This window comes from Drosophila navojoa, chromosome 2 (genome assembly GCF_054131105.1).
Source record: "Drosophila navojoa isolate 15081-1374.11 chromosome 2, UAZ_NAV_1.0, whole genome shotgun sequence".
NCBI lineage: Eukaryota > Metazoa > Arthropoda > Insecta > Diptera > Drosophilidae > Drosophila > Drosophila navojoa.
The window spans coordinates 31,991,221-32,011,036 of NC_142890.1; the positions used below are offsets into that span (position 1 = coordinate 31,991,221).

Genomic DNA, 19,816 nt, shown 5'->3' on the forward strand with positions numbered 1-19,816 from the left:
AGAATGTGCTGCACTGAAAAACGATAACTCAATCCGATATTTTTTATTGATTAAAACCCATATCAAAAGTCTCCTACATTTTTTAATATATTTTAAATATAAATTAAAACGCATTTTATACAATTTCGGTTTTTGTTCAAATTAACCCCCCGCTTCCATATCCACCGCCTCACGCTCATCTTTGTAAAAGTCGTATATCAAATACTAGAGCTTACTTGTGCTTCGGTATACACATACATTTATACATCATGATTACGTTCTGAAAGTTTCATTACGATCATACGTCTAGAAATTAAATTATTCAAAAAATAAGTTCTCATAATATCGCCAACACTTCAGCGCAACCCAAACGCAATCGGCTGTATATGTATGTTCGCGTGTGTGTGTGTGTTGCTTGTGCAATTAAGGACGAAAATCCCATTTTTCAGGTTTGAGGTTGAACTGTGAAGCATCCTGTTAAAGCATCACCCTGTATGTTGGTTTATTTATTGCTTAAAGAATTCTCTGTCGAATGCTTTTTAAATTTTCGAAATATCTTGCTTGGTTCAAAAGTTATGAGTTTTGCAACGCAAAATGAGCAAACACGCCACTGTGCGTCGATTGACTTCACCGAGTTTAATGAAACTTTTAGCATATGATCTACATATTCTACTAAATACTTGACAAATTAAAAAAAATTCAATATCATTCACAATTAGCTACAGTGGCATCTGACTTGATTGATAATGTCTTTAATCGACATTAGAATATATCGGGAATGGATATCGATTTTTAAAGATAAACTCGACATCCGCGCTGTATATACAAAAAATAAAGTCTCTAGCTCTTATATCTTCTGAAATCGACGCTTTCAAGCATACGGACAGACGGACAGGGCTAAATCGACTAAGCTCGTCGCCCTGATCAAGAATATATATACTTTGTGGGGTCTGCCACGCCTCCTTCTGCATGTTACATACATTTTAACAAAACCATTATGCCCTGATTTCCCCTTTGCAATGAGTTCAGGGTATAAAAACTATTTATAAGTATGCCTTTCAGCTAATTAAATGTGTTGTAACCATAATAATAAATAAACAAGTAAGAAAGTTCTAGTATATCTATATATATAAAAGAGAGTTGTGAAAAGTTTTCCAGCACTTATAACTCGAGATCTGCTGGACCAATTTTTATGGTTTTTGATTTGTTGGATTTGTCTCCGCTACGAGTAGGATAGTAGATCTTAAAAATACTGAAAAAATTTCACGAATACTTGAAAAATGCGGTTTTTTACTCAGTAGGCTTGATAACAGTGACAGTTTTCGGTCCTCTCATATTATACAATAGTATAGAAGTAAATAAACAAATGTAGTCAGTCAGTCTACGGCACAGCCTCAGGCGATCCTTACTATTCATAAAAAAAACACATTTAATGAAAATAATACGCGTGCATACAGAAGCTAAATATCTCGAAAGTTCAGGTATTTGTTTCTCTCAAACATAAATTTTTGTAAATTATTTATATTTATATTTCTCGATTGTTTTATGTGGTTTTGTGCGAGGGCATATTCAGTACTACTATTAATAAAAATGCCGCGTCCTAGAAGATCTAATCTTTCCCGGCGGACCCATAATGCAATTAGGCAACGGAATATCGCGAGTCAATCGCCCGAGAAAGGCGCCTCGTTAGTACCCAGCAAAGAAGGGCCTTAATTCGTGCTTCTCAAAGAGAGGCAGTGAGAGGCGTGAAACGGCTCAAGGCTCAAGGATTTTATTATCATTAATTACAAGATCTACTGCTGCCTACGAAATAAACGCTTGCCTCAAAGCATCAAATCTCCGGCGATATGTAACCAAACTTCAACTGTCCGTAAATATGAGAGTTGCATTGTTGAACGATCTATCTGCTGATGATTTCTCGAAGCAATTGCTGAATATATCGGTAATGGCCGTATTCCAGTTGACGAATCGAGTGGCTTGATTTCATTTACTCAGCATTATTGTAATTTCGTCTCATTAAAAGATGAGCTTATCAACAAAGTATTTCCGAATATCATTGCTTTCCACAAAAATACTAAATGGTTAAGTGAGTGAGCATTTTTGGCGGCTAAAAATAAAGATAAAGATTTTATAATCCCAAATCAAATCGTAGGTACTCTGTATTCATTTAAATCTATCGACTGTGTAACAAACGAAGAAGCCACTAATTATCCAACTGATTTTTTGAACTCCTTGGATGTGCCTGGTCTACCACCGCACAATTTACAACTGAAGGTGGCTAGGTAGTTATCATGCTTAGAAATTTAAACAAACCAAAACTTTGCAATGGAACGCGTTTGGTGATCAACAAATCACAGGGCCAATCTTTGACTATTTGTGGCCTCAATCTAGAAAATGCTTGTTTTTCTCATGGTCAATTGTACGTGGCATGCAAACCATTTGTACTTGCACCTGACCAAAAAACAAAGAATGTCGTTTACCACAAGGTGCTTGAATTAAAATCCGATTAATAAATTAATCAGAGTGTATCCAAACCTGAACAACATAGCTTTCAACTATTTTTTACCTAGAAATAATGGATAGGACAATGCAACGTATGCCGGGCCAGCTAGTAGTAGATATAAATCTACATTAAAAATTTTAACTTTAGCTCTAATGATGTAGCAAATATAATTTTATTACTGATTTTAGATAATGTTTTTATCGATAGCAAAAAAACTGAATAAGATATGGATTTTTGAAGATAAACTCGATATCCGCAATATATAAAGGGACATTAAAAAAATTTGAAGTGTCTAGCTCATACATCTTCTGAGATCGACGCGTTTAATCAGAGGGACGGGCAGGACTAAATATCGTCTCAGCTCATCGCCCTGATCAAAACTAAATATACTTTGTGGGGTCATCCACGTGTCTTTTTGTCTGTTACATACATTTCAACAAAGCCATTATACACATTTTCAATGGTTTCAGGGTATAAAAATTAAAAATTGACGCAAGAACAAAACAGAACCATCGGAAAGTATGCCGTACTAGCTATAAAATAATAATTGGGAGGTATATTTTTCTGATCTGGATTGCACATATTTAATATTTTGTTAATCCATCAACCCATGGCTAATCCTTAAATCCTTTATCAGTCAAACGCTTGCTTTTTGTCAATAATATTAGTTAATTTAAATTACTGATATTTTGAATATCTATAAGTCCTTGAGTGCAGGTTAGGCTTCGGCAGGTTGTACTTCCGTCATGAAACTCAAAGATTGTGATTATATTATTAAAATGCGTATATGCGCCAAAGCATATACAAAGTCTTGATTTAGTTTGTCAACTCAAGTCTCAAGTTTCTAGCCGTTTAAGTGCAAGCTAACCCGCCAAACGGTTATAGAAATACTGCTGTAGAGGTATTTATGGCTACGTCAAGTCTTGCACCCGTCATCCTGATCAAAACTATATGTAAGAACTCAACCCCATTGCAACAAAAAATTTACGTACCCTGATTTGCCATTGGCAATGGGCTCAGGGCATAAGCACATTCGATCCAAGCTCTAATTGGAATTTAGTCGGTGGCTTTTTGCTTGGCGTTTGGCATAAGCTCAACTCAAGCCAATTTGTGTATGGGGGTACGAGTAAGGTAACTGGAATTTGGAGCTTGTTAATTACAATAAATGGACATCAACTTGATGGGCTGGCACTAAAGTCAAAGCACTTAAAGAGCTGACGCTGTGCGCGTCGCTATAAGAGTGACAAAAGCAACCAACAATTTACAAATTTACAAATATTTAGTTAGCTTGTAATGTTTATGTTTAATGGGAAATCTCAAGCCAAGTGGAGCAGTTAGTCAGCTATATGCCGTCTATACGGGGCCTTAACGGCCCTGCAAGCCAACATCCAACTGCGAGCTATCAACTGAGTGAAATAATGGCAATTAAAGTAATGCAAACCAGTTTGCAGTTATTATTATTTTTCGGCAGCCCTACACGCACACTCACACACATCCACACATGCACACTCGCACACACATGTGGCTTTGTTGCTCCGATCCATAAGTTCCAGTCATGGGCTTTTGTGGGGGCCCCTCTGACCTTGATATACATAAATTATTGTTCACATGCCACTGCGACGGCATTTGTGTAAAGCAATCATAACGAAATATTTGTTATTAAAAAATTTTCATGCATATTTTTACAATCGCAATTTGCGCATTGAGATTTTAATTATGTTAAACTACTTCGTTTTTCTGCACTGCAAAAAAAATATTAAGGCTTTGTGGGTGCCTTAACGACATTTTTAAAATAAATTACGAACTCAGAAAGTCTGTGAACTGGATTTGAAGTGAACCTATGAGTATTTGTAGCATTCGGTACATCAGTACCGATCTGTTAGATTCTTAGATTGTTATTTTATTTATCTTGAGGGTTCCAATACCATCTACATTTTTTAGATATTCATTCCATTATATGATGAGAAGTATGTAGGAAACTTCTGGTGTTCGGCGGGTATCAGCGCCGGTTGGGAAAAAGTTTGTTCTTTAAAATTAAATTTGTCGACATATGATCATTTCGCGGGAATGCAAAAGTTTAGAGTCGTAGATCCCTGTGCAAAAGCAGTTGTCCCCCTCGAACATAGGTTGTCTACTTAGGATGACTCTATCCTACGATGGGGGAACAGTACCCTTGTTGTTGAGTAAATACACATGAGCCAATTTGGTAGCCTATTGTAGTTTTTGACGTGTTTATTGGTTACACCTAAACTTAATCGCAAGTGTGAATTTTGGTGTTTGGCCGAAAATGCGCTTGGGGTTTCTCCAACGGTTCCGTGCGATTCAATGCCTTGGGATAAATGCAAAAGGACGATGGTCTCTGGTTGACAATGCGAACTGCCACAAAGTGGTCGCCGGGCCTATTTGCATCGTTAAATGGCCTTGGTTGCCGGTTGCTGGATGACGTTTAGATGTGATAAGCCAAATATCTGCCGAAAGTGTTGTTGGTGTTGTGTGCCGGGCGTGGGCGTGGGCGTGGGGCGTTGGGCCGGAGCTGGGACTCACTTACATTCCAATTGAGTTAAATGCTATTGCAAATGCCTGCCAATCGGTTCTGGTTCTGTTTCTGGTGTCGTCTAAAAAGAAAGAGGAACACGTTAACGACCCATTGTGATAAAGATTTTCCTCGGAAGGCATTAGCATTACAATTTACAGAGCAGTACTCTGCTTTGCACCGCCTCGCATTGGGCTCCCTGCTCGCGAATCCAATTGGTGGCTGTTGCTTGTCCTTCCGGCAGGAGCGATTGCTGACCGTCAGCCCAACATCTCGGACTCAGCACAAAACACTGAATGAAACGGCCAGCAGAAGTGCAATCCTATTTATAGGGGATGCCCAGCTGCGAGAGCCTGTTTGGCTGCCTCAGTCAGCAGCGGCGCTTCTTTTGCTTTTACTTTTACTATACGCTTGTCGAGGAGAATTTTATGTCTGAGAGCAACATGTAAGGCTCTCAGCAGAGATTGAATGAACTCTATAAGTGTTTATATAGAATCTGCTTTATGTCTGTTCATATAAGTTTCATAAATAAATAATATCAAATTATATAATACAAATAAATACAATTATTTTGTATATAGATGAAATTATGTATTTTATATGTTAATTGTATTTGTCGTAAGTGATCATTTATTTAAATAAGTATCAAGAGCTCGACTCTACTATTCCATATAAGTACTTCCATTAAATTATACAAGGGCATTTGAGCTTCGGCATGCTGAAGCTGTATCATCTTTCTTCTTGTTATTTTTTTTTTTTTTTTTTTTTTTTTTCATTTGATATTTCTTATTGTAGTTTTGTCTGCTCGCATTGTCAGTTCGCATTGTGTTGGGCTTTTGGTTAGAGCAGTTGATAATAATGATGATGATGAAGTTTGAGAAGGGTTCGGCTGGCCGAGTCGATATATTCGATGTGTGTGCACCTAAAAAACGTGCAATCTTCCACTTGATTGGTCTCGAATTTAAGCAGCAACAGAAATCTCTCCTCTGCAAGGGTCCGACTCATCACGAAGCAGTTGGCTAGTTGCTCGACCTTGGGGCACCCCAACAGAATAGTTCTTCGCTCAGGAAACAGCGAGCAGCAGGTGCACAGACCTATCTACTATGGATATCTAGAATCGCTCGCCTGAAAATGCCTTCAATTGTGGGAAACTAGAGATCTTTGGCTCTAAGGCAATTGTGCACGACTCCCTTGCAGGAGATGCTGCAAGTTCGCGTATCATTTCGAAATTGAAGTCATGACCCCCGGTATTCGTAGCTGCAGCCTGTCGACCCGGCAGTGGCATATATTTTATGTATGCAAACTCAACTCCTCTGTCTGCCTGCCTACCTGGCTGGCTGGCAGAAAAGTTGAGTCTGTACGTAGACTGTCTGCCGGATGAGGATCCTACTTAGGGCAGTTCGTTGCACTCCCGTGGCGAGTGAAAGCAACAGCCACCGCGTCCTTAAAAGAACCTCAAACAAAAGTCCAGCCAACGCCAGACTAAAGGATTCGTTTATGCATCTTATTGTCTGTGAAGTTTCTCCGTTGCGTCGACTGGCTGACAAACAAGTTATGAACTGACACACACAGGCTCACCCATGCAACAAGAGAGGTAGCTGAACAGGATAATAGCGCACTACAGAATGTGAACGACCTTACCAATTATCAACAACTGCAATTGGGATTGCGTGTCCAACCAAGTAAATGTCATTCATATACATTTTGCAGAATTTGCAGAGCTCAGCACCTAAAGCCGCTGAGCGTATCAAATGATATACATATATTTCATGGTTTCTTGAAATGAAGAAGTTGCCTTAAGACTAAAATGATTCAAATCTTCCAATTAAATTAGTGAATTTATTTATTTATATACATTGTATATATGTATTTATGATCATATATGTATTTATGATCATATTTCTACATATATCTAATACATGCATGCATAGAAGAAAACTCACCAAATCTCGGAGAGTAACTAAGGTTTAAGTATAAATTGTTATTATATATGTAATCCCTATGAAAAAAATAAAAACTATCTACTGTTTCCTCTTCAATACATAAGAAATCCATAGAATATTAACCTACGTTAAAATTCCAAAATCCAACATATAGAAAAAAATAAATAATACTATATGCAAAAGATCTATGTATTGTATCTATGTATGTATGTACAAATTATTGTTCATGATTCTCTCTATGTTTATATTCATGTATGCATTATTTTATTGATGTCAATTAATAAATATATAGTAATATGAGCAAAGATTCTAATTATGAGTTTTAAGAAACCTTCATCACTTTAGTGATGGTAGGCGACGGCTGGAGCGGAGTAGGTGGCGTAGTGGGCCGCGGGTGCAGCATAGTGAGCCACCTGAGCAACTGGAGCGATGGTCTTCACCACAGCGGGAGACGCATAGTGGACAGCTGGAGCAGCATAGGCGGAGTAAGCGGGAGCAACAGTCTTGACCACAGCTGGAGCAGCATAGGCGGAGTATGCGGGAGCAACAGTCTTGACCACTGCGGGGGCAGCATAGGTGGAGTAAGCGGGAGCAACAGTCTTGACCACAGCGGGGGCAGCATAGTGGGCAACTGGGGCGGCAACGACGGCCTTGACAAGGGGCTCGCGGTTGACCACAGCGTTGAAGCCGTTGATAGGATCGGCGGTGTACTGGACGGTGCGCTTGTAGCCATCGGCATCGACCAACGAGTACTCGCCACGGACCACATCGCCGTCACGCTCCTCCACCTGACCCTTGGAGTCGCCAGTCAGCTTATCGTCGACGCCGTACGAGAAACGGTACTGGGGATGGGGATCGTAGGTCTCGTCGGACTTGACCACCACCTTCTGTGCCACAGCCACGGGGGCGCCATAGGTGGCAACTGGAGCAGCGGGCACGTAGCCAGCGCTGGCCACCGCGACGAAGGCGAGTGCGAAAACAAACTGGAGAGGAGCGAAATAATCCATTAGTACATGTCTGTGGGAATCAAATGAGCAACCGTACTCACCTTGAATGCCATGTTGCTGTTTTGGGAGTTGGTTGAGTTCTTTACAGAAGTGAACTTGATTTGCGAATGATACATTTCGGGGCGAAAGCCTTAACTTATATAGCGAATAGTCGTACCAGCAGCGCAGCTGCGAGTGAGCGTTGTATTTTCATGGTGACAGCAACGCTTAGTGCTTGCGCCGTTGATTGGTGGCTGGCTGTCGATTGCTGCTACTTCCTGTTCGAAGGTACTGTGGGTGTGCTTATAATAATCCAGCTTGCTCTACGAGAACCGTAGCCAAAAAGAGAGGGATTCCGCTCGAACGGGAATGGCACACGCGCAGAGCTTATGCGCAGATAAGGCAGAGCTTAACGGTGCTTTATAGTTACCATACATAATTCATAGAAACGAACATTAGCTAAAATTAAATATAAGAAAAGTGGCAGATTTATCAGAATATCTTAATGAAATCGAACATCAAGTTCATAACTAACCAATTATTTCTATGAATGTCAAAATTAAATAAAAATTTCATAGATTCTTATACAATTAAATTGAGCCCGATAAAAATTTAGCTCATGCACAATCATACGTAAGTAAAAATAAATATAAAGTATTTCAGACTTTTTACGACTATATTAAATATTATCATAATAGTAATTATTTTTCAACTTGTGATGATTTTCTCAGAAGTCCAATAAATAAATGCTATGGAAACCTTTAAGATTTGATATTCTAATGGTATTACTTGGAGCAGACAGTATTAACCCAACTCATTTAAATGTTAGCTTGTTAAAAATGTATTCATTGCTCATAATTACAAGTGACATAAGACAGAGCCACCAAAAAGCAACTCAGGCCACACCTTAATAAGGTTGGCAAGTGTAACAATTAAAGTATACCTAACTTAACAAATGAATTTTGCAATTTGTGTTTGAGCACATATGAGCATGTATTTGAGGCCAGTTTTTAGAATGTACAAGCAAAGTTCAAGGACAGATCTTCTGTAATCGCATCCCATTATGTTTTCTTTCCAATCGTAAGCCTGATAATGTAGAGATAACATGAGCAGATGTAATTCGGATGCAGAGGCGCATTGCTCGAGATGATTTTTTGGTTACAAGAAGATCCCAAATCCTTTCTAAATAATTTACCCTTTTCGATTGCATTCACTCTCGCTGCTGCCGCTGCTGCTCCCGCTGTCGATCCCGCTGTCGATGCCTCAGCGGCAGAGGCTGCTGCTGTGCAGCTTGACAATCTCTTCGGCTACTGGCCAGCTGGCCGACTTCGGCGTGGTGACTGCGCTAATTTCAAGCATGGTATGCAGAAGGCCACAGTTAAGCACCTTACGATTACCGCTATGCAGACATAATCAAATCGGCTATCAGAGTTCAGCAGTGCGACAGCCTATAAATACTTTTCGCACTCCAGAAGCAGTATCATTCGACATTTACTCTTACCTCTGTAAAGAACTCAACCAACTCCCAAAACAGCAACATGGCATTCAAGGTGAGTACAGTTGCTCATTTGATTCCCACAGACATGTACTAATGGATTATTTCGCTCCTCTCCAGTTTGTTTTCGCACTCGCCTTCGTCGCGGTGGCCAGCGCTGGCTACGTGCCCGCTGCTCCAGTTGCCACCTATGGCGCCCCCGTGGCTGTGGCACAGAAGGTGGTGGTCAAGTCCGATGAGACCTACGATCCCCATCCCCAGTACCGTTTCTCGTACGGCGTCGACGATAAGCTGACTGGCGACTCCAAGGGTCAGGTGGAGGAGCGTGACGGCGATGTGGTCCGTGGCGAGTACTCGTTGGTCGATGCCGATGGCTACAAGCGCACCGTCCAGTACACCGCCGATCCTATCAACGGCTTCAACGCTGTGGTCAACCGCGAGCCCCTTGTCAAGGCCGTCGTTGCCGCCCCAGTTGCCCACTATGCTGCCCCCGCTGTGGTCAAGACTGTTGCTCCCGCTTACTCCACCTATGCTGCCCCCGCTGTGGTCAAGACTGCTGCTCCCGCTTACACCGCCTATGCCGCCCCTGCCCCAGTCGCCCAATATGCAGCTCCAGCTGTCCACTATGCGTCTCCCGCTGTGGTCAAGACCGTCGGTCCAGCTGCTCACTACACTGCTCCAGCTGCCCATTACGCGACCTACTCCGCGCCGTCCGTCACCTACCATCATTAAGGTCTCAAGATCTTGTTGCTGTTTGATATGACATCGTTTTTCATATTACTGTATACTTATTTATTGAGCTCGACAATAAACTAGTGCTTATATCAGATGTAACTATCAAATAGTCTCTTTACTATGATATCAGTTTTGGTTTTTACGGAATACGCCGTGCCGGACCTATTGTATTAGATTAAAGATCTCGGCATAAGAGTGTTGCAATAAAATTTGGTGCGACATTGAAATACCAAAGTCGAGTGCGGTTCTTAATCACGGCTTCATTTGTTACACTGGCCAACAATCGCCATGAAAATTTACTAATCCGATCAGCAAACAATGTATCAATACCTTTAGCCGTGACTGTATCTGCTGATATATTTATCACACTATTTTTATACCCTGAACCCATTGAAAATGGGAAAACAGGGTATAATGGTTTTGTTGAAGTGTATGTAACAGGCAGAAGGAGGCGTGGCAGACCCCACAAAGTATATATATTCTTGATCAGGGCGACGAGCTGAGTCGATTTGGCCCTGTCCGTCCGTCTGTCCGTATGTATGAACGTGTCGATCTCAGAAGATATAAGAGCTAGAGACTTCAACTTTTTTTTTTAATGTCCGCATATATCGCGCGCATATCGAGTTTATCACTAAAAAACTATAACTCATTCCGATACTTTTTTATCGATAAAAAACCTGAAGACCAGTTATAAAATTATATCTCCCACATCTTTAAAGCTATAGTTTCCAAATTTAATATGTATATTAAGATGTGTTTTATACAATTTCGGTTTTTGTTAAAATTTGCCCCCCACCCCTAAATCCACCCTCTCACCCTCATCTTTGTAAAAGTCGTATATCAAATACTAGAGACTTGTGCTTCGGTATACACATGCATTTAAACATCATGATTACGTTCTGAAAATTTCATTACGATCGTACGTCTAGAAATTAAATTATTCAACAAATAAATTCTCAAAATACTGCCAAGACTGCAGCGCAATCGCCTGTATATGTGCCCGTGTGTGTGTTGTTTGTTTATATGCGTGTGTGTCCGCGTGTATTTGTTTGTATGCATGTGTGTGTGTGTGTGTGTGTATGTATGTGTACCTAAACGAAGTGTAGAGTGAGTAGAATATCAGATTGGAGGGTTCAGGGTATCTCCTAGTCGAGCAGTCTCGACTAGAGTTTTCTTACTTGTTATACCCTGAACCCATTGAAAATAGGAAATCAGGGTATAATGGTTTTGTGTAAAAGTATGTAACAGGCAGAAGGAATCATCGCAGACCCCACAAAGTATATATATTCTTGATCAGCACGACGAGCTGAGTCGATATAGCCCTGTCCGTCTGTCCGTCCGTGCGTCCATCCGTATGAACGCCGAGATCTCAGAGGATATAAGAGCTAGAGAGCTGAAATTGTGTGCATACTCGTGTATACCATACGCAGTACGAGTTTGCTTTATTTTTTTCGATAACTCATCCGATAACTTTTTTATCGAGAATAATCGAAAAATTGATTTTGTTTTTTGAGCCTCATCGGAGTACTATTAGACGTGGAGACTTCAGAATACAAACATTTTGTAATCAACAGATTTTGGATACCACGCCCCCTTCGCCCCCAATTTGTAAAAAACGTATTTCAAGTACTAGAGACTTGTGCTTTGGAATGTACACACATTTTGACCATATAATTACGCCCTGAAGATCATTAAGATCGTGTGTTTACAAAAGAAGTTATTCACCAAGTAAATTCTCATACTATTGCCCACACTGCAGCGCAGCCCAAGCCCAGTCGCTGCTTACTGCAGTTAGCAGAGCGCGGGCGCGTGACGGTGGATGCATATATATGTATGTGTGCGTGCATAAAAAAAGTGCAGAATGATAAGAATATCAGCTTGGAGGGTTCAGGGTATCTCCTAGTCGAGCAGTCTCGACTAGAGTCTTCTTACTTGTTAAATCTTGATTTCGCTTGCTACCTTAGCGAGCTACTACCGGCTCCGGAATTTCCCACTCCGCGCCAAACATGACTCGCCCAATTCGATTGTAACCGGCTTGGCACCGCCCAGACGTATGTCAGACGGAGCGAGAGTTTGGCGTATCAAAAGTGCTATTGACGTTCTTTATGATTGCGTAAGGAGTGAGTAATCTGATTGTACCTTTCTCCCCCACAAATATAACTTTTGATTGTACTTTTTTACTACCAGCACTCAAGGCTACGATCACTTTAATTAACGCAATTGAAATCGAAAACAGAATTGAAAGGTCATTGATTTCTTGCAAGAACTTGAGTAGTTAATTAACAAATATAATAAGTTATAATAAATATTTTGGCACTTTTTAATATAACCTGTACCTAATGATCCACCCTTTAATATCTAAAGTTTGGCAATGCTATACTAGAGGTCCTCTTATCAAATATTCCTATAAATTGAGAAACGACCTTAGACGAAATTCTTCCCAATTACTGTGCGACCTGCTTAGCGTTACATCATCAAATTGCAAACCGTTTAGTCACTTCATACCTATTTACATTAGGCCCACACACTTGTGCTTGTGTCTTTGGCTGTGTGTGTGTGTGCTCATTGATGGCATGACTGAGCACTATTCGAGCGAGGCAAAAGCTGCATGTCGAAAGCTCAGCCATTACAAGCCGAGAGTCGAAGACATGGCTCCGGCACTTGCTGCATGTATTGGTGAATGGTCAGCTTTCGTCCGATTATATTTGTATTTTTTAGGTCATTGCAGCGGACAGCTGCTGAGAAGGGCGTGTGTGCGTGTATGTTGTGTGTGCGGGTGTGTGTGTGTGTGCATATGTCAAGTGCAATGCTGGCATCGATCAAGTTGTCTTTATTGGGTTACTTACATGATTCGACTCAACACCCGGCTTAGTCTTCGACTCTGACTCCCCGGTTCCCCGGCTCTAGCTCCGGTCCCCTCAAAGTCTAGTTACTTGCTTAAGTCTTTTGTCTGTCGGCTGTTTCGTGCGGTTGTCCGTCATCCATTCATGTTCGCCACATGGGTGTGTCTCGTGGGTGCAAATTACCAAATCGATCGACCGCTAACCCGCCTGGTAAATTTCAAGAAACAAAGCCCGCACAATGAGCGCCATGCAAATGATTTCAAACTCAATTTATATCTATAAGACTTACCAAAAAGTGAAAGAAAGGTCCGAAACAATGGAGTTTGAGGCCCAATTGATGTGGCCATGAGGGCTACCACAAATTTCGTCTATAAATACAAATGCTATGGATGCTGAATTACTATTCACAGCACAGACTTCGATAGCAGGAGTACATCTATTTCACAGCTCTGATTTAATCTTCGCAACTCATAATCTTAGCGAAATGGCTTTCAAGGTGAGTGCACAGACCCTTTCCGCAGAATCCCTACTTATATTCAAATTCCCCTTTCTTCAGTTCGTGGCACTGGTCTCGCTCGTCGCTGCCGTATCAGCTGGCCTTATACCCGTGGAGCAGCACGAGCAGCCACAGCTTTACCACACCGGAGTCCCACAGCCGCAGCACGTGATCTACCAAAAGCCACATGACATCCACGCCCACCCACACGCTCGTGAGATCTATCCTGATGATCCCCATCCCAAGTACAATTTCGCCTACGACGTGCAGGACGCTGTTTCCGGCGACACTAAAAGCCAGATTGAGTCCCGTGACGGCGACGTGGTGCAGGGAGAATACTCCTTGGACGACGCCGACGGTTACCGTCGCACCGTGAAGTACACCGCCGACTCCGTCAACGGCTTCAATGCCGTCGTTCATCGCGAGCCCCTGGGCCACACCCACCACAAACTGATCGCCTCTGCTCCAGCTGCGCCCGCGCAATATCATCAGTCGGCTGTGTTGAGAGCTCCTGTCGCGTACGCTGCGCCCACTTATGCTGCTCCCACTTACAACGTGCACCATGAACACGAGGACCAGCAACAACTGCAGCAGCACCAGCAACATCACCAGGACCACTATGCCACCTACGAGTCGGCGGCTCCAGCCACCCATGCTGCTCAGGATTATTATCATCACTAGAGCTGCGACGTGCGACGACGGAAGTATTATTGCATCCTCCATTCCAAATTTCCATTACCCAACATTCTTAGATTCCTAAGGTCTGTTAAATAGTTCTATTGTAATAAATCGTTAAATGCATATTGACTATGAGCGCAAAGCTGTTTATTATCCATAAATCACACATGCATATTATAATTCCAAAATCGTTGGAAAAGTAAGTAGTGTGGGTTACAAAGTACCGGATCAAACTGCACCCGAACACAACTAAATACAGACATATTATAACCTTTCGTATTTGTGAAAATGAATTCAAATGTAACTTGTTATACTCGTCTAATGTGGATGTGTAAATTGATAGTAATGTTATGTACATGTAATTTTGTTCACATTATTCTTTATTGTTGCATAAAATTAATATAGACGTTATTAATCAATCAGAATATAACAAAATATTTCGTTAAAATGTTACTTCAAGTATCAAATGGGGTAAACCAATACATACATACACTTTTCTACATACAAGTTTCTATTTACTTCCTTTTTAGAGTAAGTATTATACATAGAATAAACTTCGGCCAATTGGAAAATATCTAATTTATCCTTATTTCATGCTTTTCTTATTGTTGCAATTAGGTGTGGATAACCATCGATAGTAGCGATAGCTAAGAACCATAACGTGCCGATAGTTATTGCAGGACAATCGATACTGGTTATAGTGATTTAACAATATCGATAATCGACGATCATGCGATGATGAGTAATTTACAGAGTCCAGACAAAAGCCGTTATATTATTATTATGCGTGTGTGTTTTTAATTTTTCAAATTAGAAAGCTATGCTGCGGACATTATTCATATACATACAGACCTATTAAGGTGTTATCATAAATAAAATAGAGCATTACCAAATTGAATTAGAATAGAATGAAATAGTAGAGTGGTTGTTTTTTTCTGACTTCAAGAGCAAACAGAGCAGAGCACAGTCTCGTGTGTATACGCGATGTGTAATTTATGTATATAGTATAGCTCCACATTGCTCGATCTACATGTTTTTTCGCACATGAGCCAACCGGTTTTTGGCATGCCAAAAAGTATCCGGTAGCAACAAAGACGGACTTTTATTTCTATTTTTATTTTTTTGCAATTGTAATGTCGCGCACACAAATTGAATGTCAAATAGCCGCGGGCAATACTCTGGCTCGATTGCTGGGTAGATCAGAGCCCGGAACCTCGACGGCAAATGCGTCCGTGAGCATGAGCAAAGCTATGTCCAATTGCAAGACAAGACCCAATTTGCTCCACATTACTCAAACAAATGCCCCACGTATGACTCTCGCCCTGCTCCCCATAGTCAGCCCAGGCCGGCCCGGTTCAAGTTGGCTCGCCTTTCGCCCCTCTTTGTCTTCGCTGAGCTTGTGTAATTTGCTTCACAATAATGAGCCGCAGCAGCCAACAGACAGCCTCGGTGCATGCACTTGCCCACTGAGTTTGCTCTATATAAGCGGAGTTCAGCTCCACTTCTAATCATACTGCAGACTTAAGCCCATCCGACAGCACACGCTCTCAGACCCACGCAAAGCACATCAAAATGGCATTCAAGGTATGCCCTACTCACTGAGCAAAAGCATCAGCTAATATACACTGAATCCTTTCCAGTTTATCGCCCTCTTCGCCCTGGTTGCCGCCGCCAGCGCCGGCATCCTGCCCGCCGCCCAGGTCTACCATGCGGCACCCGGAGTGGCCACCTACGCAGCCCCGGCTACCGTCGTCAAGACGATTGCGCCAGTGGCCCAACACGTGATCACCAAGGCTGCCGAGGAGTACGATCCCCATCCACAGTACAAGTACGCCTACGATGTGCAGGACTCCCTCTCCGGTGACTCCAAGAGCCAGGTGGAGGAGCGCGATGGCGATGTGGTCCGTGGCGAGTACTCGCTGGTGGATGCCGATGGCTACAAGCGCACCGTCCAGTACACCGCCGATCCCATCAACGGCTTCAACGCTGTGGTCAACCGCGAACCCCTCGTCAAGGCTGTGAAGACCATTGCCGCTGCTCCAGTGGTTGCCCACTATACTGCCCCCGCTGTGGTCAAGACTGTCGCCCCTGCTTACCACACCTATGCTGCCCCTGCTCCCGTCGCCCACTATGGCCCGGCTGTTGCCTACCATCATTAATTGTGTTCATTCTATCGAAGATCTGTTATATCTTAAAGTAAATGAATAAATTGTTATATATAATTTGAAAACAAAAAAAGTTGTTAGTTTAAAATTCGTTCTGCAAATATCTCCCATTCGCCGATTATTTGAAACACCTTTCCTGAATTCCCTTGAAAAAGATTAGAATTATTCAGTCGCAACCAATTGTATAATAATCAGTCGGGATCTTGCCCTCCGTATTACTTACTATTAGGAGCTCGTTAGCCACTCGCATAATGCACGTCACACAAAATAAAAAGATTCATTCACCACTTATACTCACTCATTATGTGCTATGTTTGTCTTACTGTCCATCCGTCTGCTCGTCTGTAGCTACTGTCGCTAGTGAAGCGAGATTCTGAAATTTTGAAAATAATGCAAGAACATATGTTGAAAATACCTAGTTTTGGAGTTACATTACTTTACACTTCTTCGAAGAGTTGCCCAAATTGGGTCTATACCCACTGGAGGCATGGTAAAACACACACTGGTTCACCGTTACTATTGATTCACCAAACACCACATATGAAATTATTCTCCTGAGGATGAAGTAATTTTTGGATCTGGCAGCGCTTAGATCCCGACTGATTATTATACAATTGGTTGCGACTGAATAATTCTAATCTTTTTCAAGGGAATTCAGGAAAGGTGTTTCAAATAATCGGCGAATGGGAGATATTTGCAGAACGAATTTTAAACTAACAACTTTTTTTGTTTCAAAATTATATATAACAATTTATTCATTTACTTTAAGATATAACAGATCTTCGATGGAATGAACACAATTAATGATGGTAGGCAACAGCCGGGCCATAGTGGGCGACGGGAGAAGGGGCAGCATAGGTGTGGTAAGCAGGGGCGACAGTCTTGACCACAGCGGGGGCAGTATAGTGGGCAACCACTGGAGCAGCGGCAATGGTCTTCACAGCCTTGACGAGGGGTTCGCGGTTGACCACAGCGTTGAAGCCGTTGATGGGATCGGCGGTGTACTGGACGGTGCGCTTGTAGCCATCGGCATCGACCAGCGAGTACTCGCCACGGACCACATCGCCATCGCGCTCCTCCACCTGGTTCTTGGAGTCACCGGAGAGGGAGTCCTGCACATCGTAGGCGTACTTGTACTGTGGATGGGGATCGTACTCCTCGGCAGCCTTGGTGATCACGTGCTGGGCCACTGGCGCAATCGTCTTGACGACGGTAGCCGGGGCGGCGTAGGTGGCCACTCCGGGTGCCGTATGGTAGACCTGGGCGGGCAGGATGCCAGCGCTGGCGGCGGCAACCAGGGCGAAGAGGGTGATAAACTAATTGAAGAAAATGTTAACAATCGTACATATGTACATATGCCTGAAGTGAATTAAATTTCTGTTGGGCACATACCTTAAAGGCCATTGCGTCTGAGTTGAGTTGAGTTGCTGCTGAGGGCTGAATGCGATTTGAACTGTGATACCTGTTGCTGCTGACGGCGGGCTTTTATATGGAGCAGCCCATAAATCACATGCCGAATCGCTGAATGCCTTTTCGGGCCAAAGTCGCGTAATTAGTGCAATTCATTGATGCTAAATGTGTACGGAAAATGTTACACTAACAGCGAATACGCAGCGCACTAATACAAGCACACTCATATGCATACTTATCCATGTGTGTGCAATGTGTGTTGCCAGTGACTAAATTTAATTTCTTTGAGTTCCCAAATCTCGTTTTCGATCTGAAGCTGCACAAAGATGTAAAAGTTTGTAATAATAGAAAAATGTTTAGAAATGAGCAGTCCATGAGGGATTGACATATTTAAAATTTTAAAATTAACAGTTATTTCATTAAATTTGCACATACCCTTGAATGTAAATAAGGATATAATTAAAGAATGTGAAATGTTAATATTGAAAGCTCAATCCATAGGAATATATCGTATTTAATTAGGGTGGTAGTAGTTTACCCTTCCGCTCAGCCCGTTTTAGTTGAAACAAGTATGTAAATATTTATGTAATATATTTAACAGATATTTAAATATTTAAAAGATATTTAAATGTTTTCTTATTTAGACCAAAGGTGCACAGATCTATCAGCGCTAATGACGATCGATGAATGTAAATTGAAAATACATATGTATGTATAATAAAGCCATGTGTGAACAACAAACGTCTGGACAATGTATGTATTATGTGTGTATGTATGCTGTCACAAATGTTTTATGTTTAGCTATGACGGCCAGTATAAACTGGAATTTTTATGGTACAATAGAAAAACGGATTTTCTGCTGCCTTGACTGGTGAACTACCGATATGTAGACCGACCAGTTTACCAAGAACAGATTTTGTTTATGTATATACATATGTATATGCATATGTATAATGAATCCTTTTTCTTGAAAACGTCGATTCATGTGTAAAAGAATTTGGAGATGAAAAAGACTAACTTTGGTATCTCTCAGAAAATTAAGAATCCACTTGAAAATAATTTTAAATGTTATTTGAGCAATAGTTTTATTTTTATACCCTGAACCCATTGAAAATGGGAAATCAGGGTATAATGGTTTTGTTAAAATGTATGTAACAGGCAGAAGGAGACGTGGCAGACTCCACAAAGTATATATATTCTTGATCAGGGCGACGAGCTGAGTCGATTTAACCCTGTCCGTCCGTCCGTTCGTCCGTCTGTCCGTATGTTTGAACGCGTCGATTTCAGAAGATATAAGAGCTAGAGACTTCAACTTTTTTTTTTAAATATCCGTACATAGCGCGCGCATATCGAGTTTATCACTAAAAATCGTTAACTTTTTGTTATCGATAAAAACCTTATCGAAAATCAGTTAAAAAATAATATCTCCCACATCTTTAAAGCTAGAGTCTCCAAATTTTAAATATATATTAAGTCGCATTTTATTTTATACAATTTCGGTTTTTGTTAAAATTTACCCCCCCCCTCCCCCCCCCCCCCCCCCCCCCTTCCAATATCCAGCCCCTCACCCTCATCTTTGTAAAATTCGTATATCAAAAACTAGAGACTTGTGCTTCCGTATACACATACATTTCAACATTATGATTACGTTCTGAAAGTTTCATTACGATCGTACGTCTAGAAATTAAATTTTTCAACATATAAATTCTCATAATATTGCCAACACTGCAGCGCAAGTATGTATGAGTATGTATGTATGAGTATGTATTTGCTTGTGTTTGATTGTATACGTGTATGTGTGCTTGTGTTTGCTTGTATGTGTGCTTGTGTTTGCTTGTATGTGTGCTTGTGTTTGCTTGTATGTGTGCTTGTGTTTGTTTGTATGCGTGTGTGTGTGTGTGTGTGTGCGTGTGTGTGTGTGCGTGCTAATTATTATTGAAATATCAGTTCCTTGGGTTCAGGGGATCTCGTCGTCGAGCAGTCTTGACTAGAACTTTCTTACTTGTTACTGTTACCTTCCAAAATTATAAGAGAAGGGTACGCAAGGAAA

The 19,816-nt window shown here is 41.4% G+C and overlaps 5 protein-coding genes and 2 long non-coding RNA genes across 9 annotated transcripts; 4 read left to right on the forward strand and 3 right to left on the reverse strand.

Moving 5' to 3' along the window:
• Window positions 1-1,001: 1,001 nt before the first annotated feature.
• On the forward strand, window positions 1,002-1,639 carry LOC149092471 (uncharacterized). The gene is made up of 2 exons (XR_016196172.1): window positions 1,002-1,460; window positions 1,553-1,639. It is a non-coding gene; the product is annotated as an uncharacterized LOC149092471 (long non-coding RNA).
• Window positions 1,640-4,684: 3,045 nt separating this feature from the next.
• On the reverse strand, window positions 4,685-5,412 carry LOC115565254 (uncharacterized). Its single transcript, XR_003980776.2, has 2 exons — window positions 5,168-5,412; window positions 4,685-5,097 (listed from the first exon to the last, which is right to left on the reverse strand). It is a non-coding gene; the product is annotated as an uncharacterized LOC115565254 (long non-coding RNA).
• Window positions 5,413-7,197: 1,785 nt separating this feature from the next.
• Window positions 7,198-8,298, reverse strand: LOC115565677 (cuticle protein). Of its 2 annotated transcripts, XM_089265459.1 has the most exons (3): window positions 8,007-8,298; window positions 7,583-7,941; window positions 7,198-7,534 (listed from the first exon to the last, which is right to left on the reverse strand). In XM_089265459.1, exons 1-3 carry the CDS (start codon window positions 8,079-8,081, stop codon window positions 7,300-7,302), a joined length of 669 nt encoding a protein of 222 aa, XP_089121585.1. In that variant the 5' UTR covers window positions 8,082-8,298; the 3' UTR covers window positions 7,198-7,299. The 2 variants fall into 2 exon arrangements, with proteins under 2 accessions (XP_089121585.1, XP_089121584.1); XM_089265458.1 differs by having other exon boundaries at window positions 7,198-7,941; window positions 8,007-8,150.
• A 1,045-nt stretch (window positions 8,299-9,343) lies between these two features.
• LOC149092472 (larval cuticle protein A2B-like) lies at window positions 9,344-10,273 on the forward strand. Of its 2 annotated transcripts, XM_089256263.1 has the most exons (3): window positions 9,344-9,494; window positions 9,560-9,918; window positions 9,967-10,273. In XM_089256263.1, the coding sequence occupies exons 1-3, from the start codon at window positions 9,483-9,485 to the stop codon at window positions 10,169-10,171; spliced, it is 576 nt and encodes a 191-aa protein (XP_089112389.1). In that variant the 5' UTR covers window positions 9,344-9,482; the 3' UTR covers window positions 10,172-10,273. The 2 variants fall into 2 exon arrangements, with proteins under 2 accessions (XP_089112389.1, XP_089112388.1); XM_089256262.1 differs by having other exon boundaries at window positions 9,560-10,273.
• Window positions 10,274-13,405: 3,132 nt separating this feature from the next.
• On the forward strand, window positions 13,406-14,323 carry Ccp84Ac (chitin-binding domain-containing protein Ccp84Ac). Its single transcript, XM_030390326.2, has 2 exons — window positions 13,406-13,513; window positions 13,574-14,323. The coding sequence occupies exons 1-2, from the start codon at window positions 13,502-13,504 to the stop codon at window positions 14,192-14,194; spliced, it is 633 nt and encodes a 210-aa protein (XP_030246186.1). The 5' UTR covers window positions 13,406-13,501; the 3' UTR covers window positions 14,195-14,323.
• Window positions 14,324-15,707: 1,384 nt separating this feature from the next.
• Window positions 15,708-16,409, forward strand: LOC115565256 (larval cuticle protein A2B). The gene is made up of 2 exons (XM_030390327.2): window positions 15,708-15,775; window positions 15,832-16,409. Exons 1-2 carry the CDS (start codon window positions 15,764-15,766, stop codon window positions 16,348-16,350), a joined length of 531 nt encoding a protein of 176 aa, XP_030246187.1. The 5' UTR covers window positions 15,708-15,763; the 3' UTR covers window positions 16,351-16,409.
• Window positions 16,410-17,109: 700 nt separating this feature from the next.
• Window positions 17,110-17,995, reverse strand: LOC149092473 (larval cuticle protein A2B-like). The gene is made up of 2 exons (XM_089262440.1): window positions 17,749-17,995; window positions 17,110-17,672 (listed from the first exon to the last, which is right to left on the reverse strand). Exons 1-2 carry the CDS (start codon window positions 17,758-17,760, stop codon window positions 17,157-17,159), a joined length of 528 nt encoding a protein of 175 aa, XP_089118566.1. The 5' UTR covers window positions 17,761-17,995; the 3' UTR covers window positions 17,110-17,156.
• Window positions 17,996-19,816: the final 1,821 nt, after the last annotated feature.

What these genes read in the sequence shown, in the direction of transcription:
- LOC115565677 (XM_089265458.1), bottom strand. Translation starts at nt 8,081, where the DNA reads ATGTATCATTCGCAAATCAAGTTCACTTCTGTAAAGAACTCAACCAAC. An exon ending in ACAGCAACATGGCATTCAAG is followed by an intron (nt 7,942 to 8,006) that starts GTGAGTACGGTT and finishes GCTCCTCTCCAG; the next exon opens with TTTGTTTTCGCACTCGCCTT.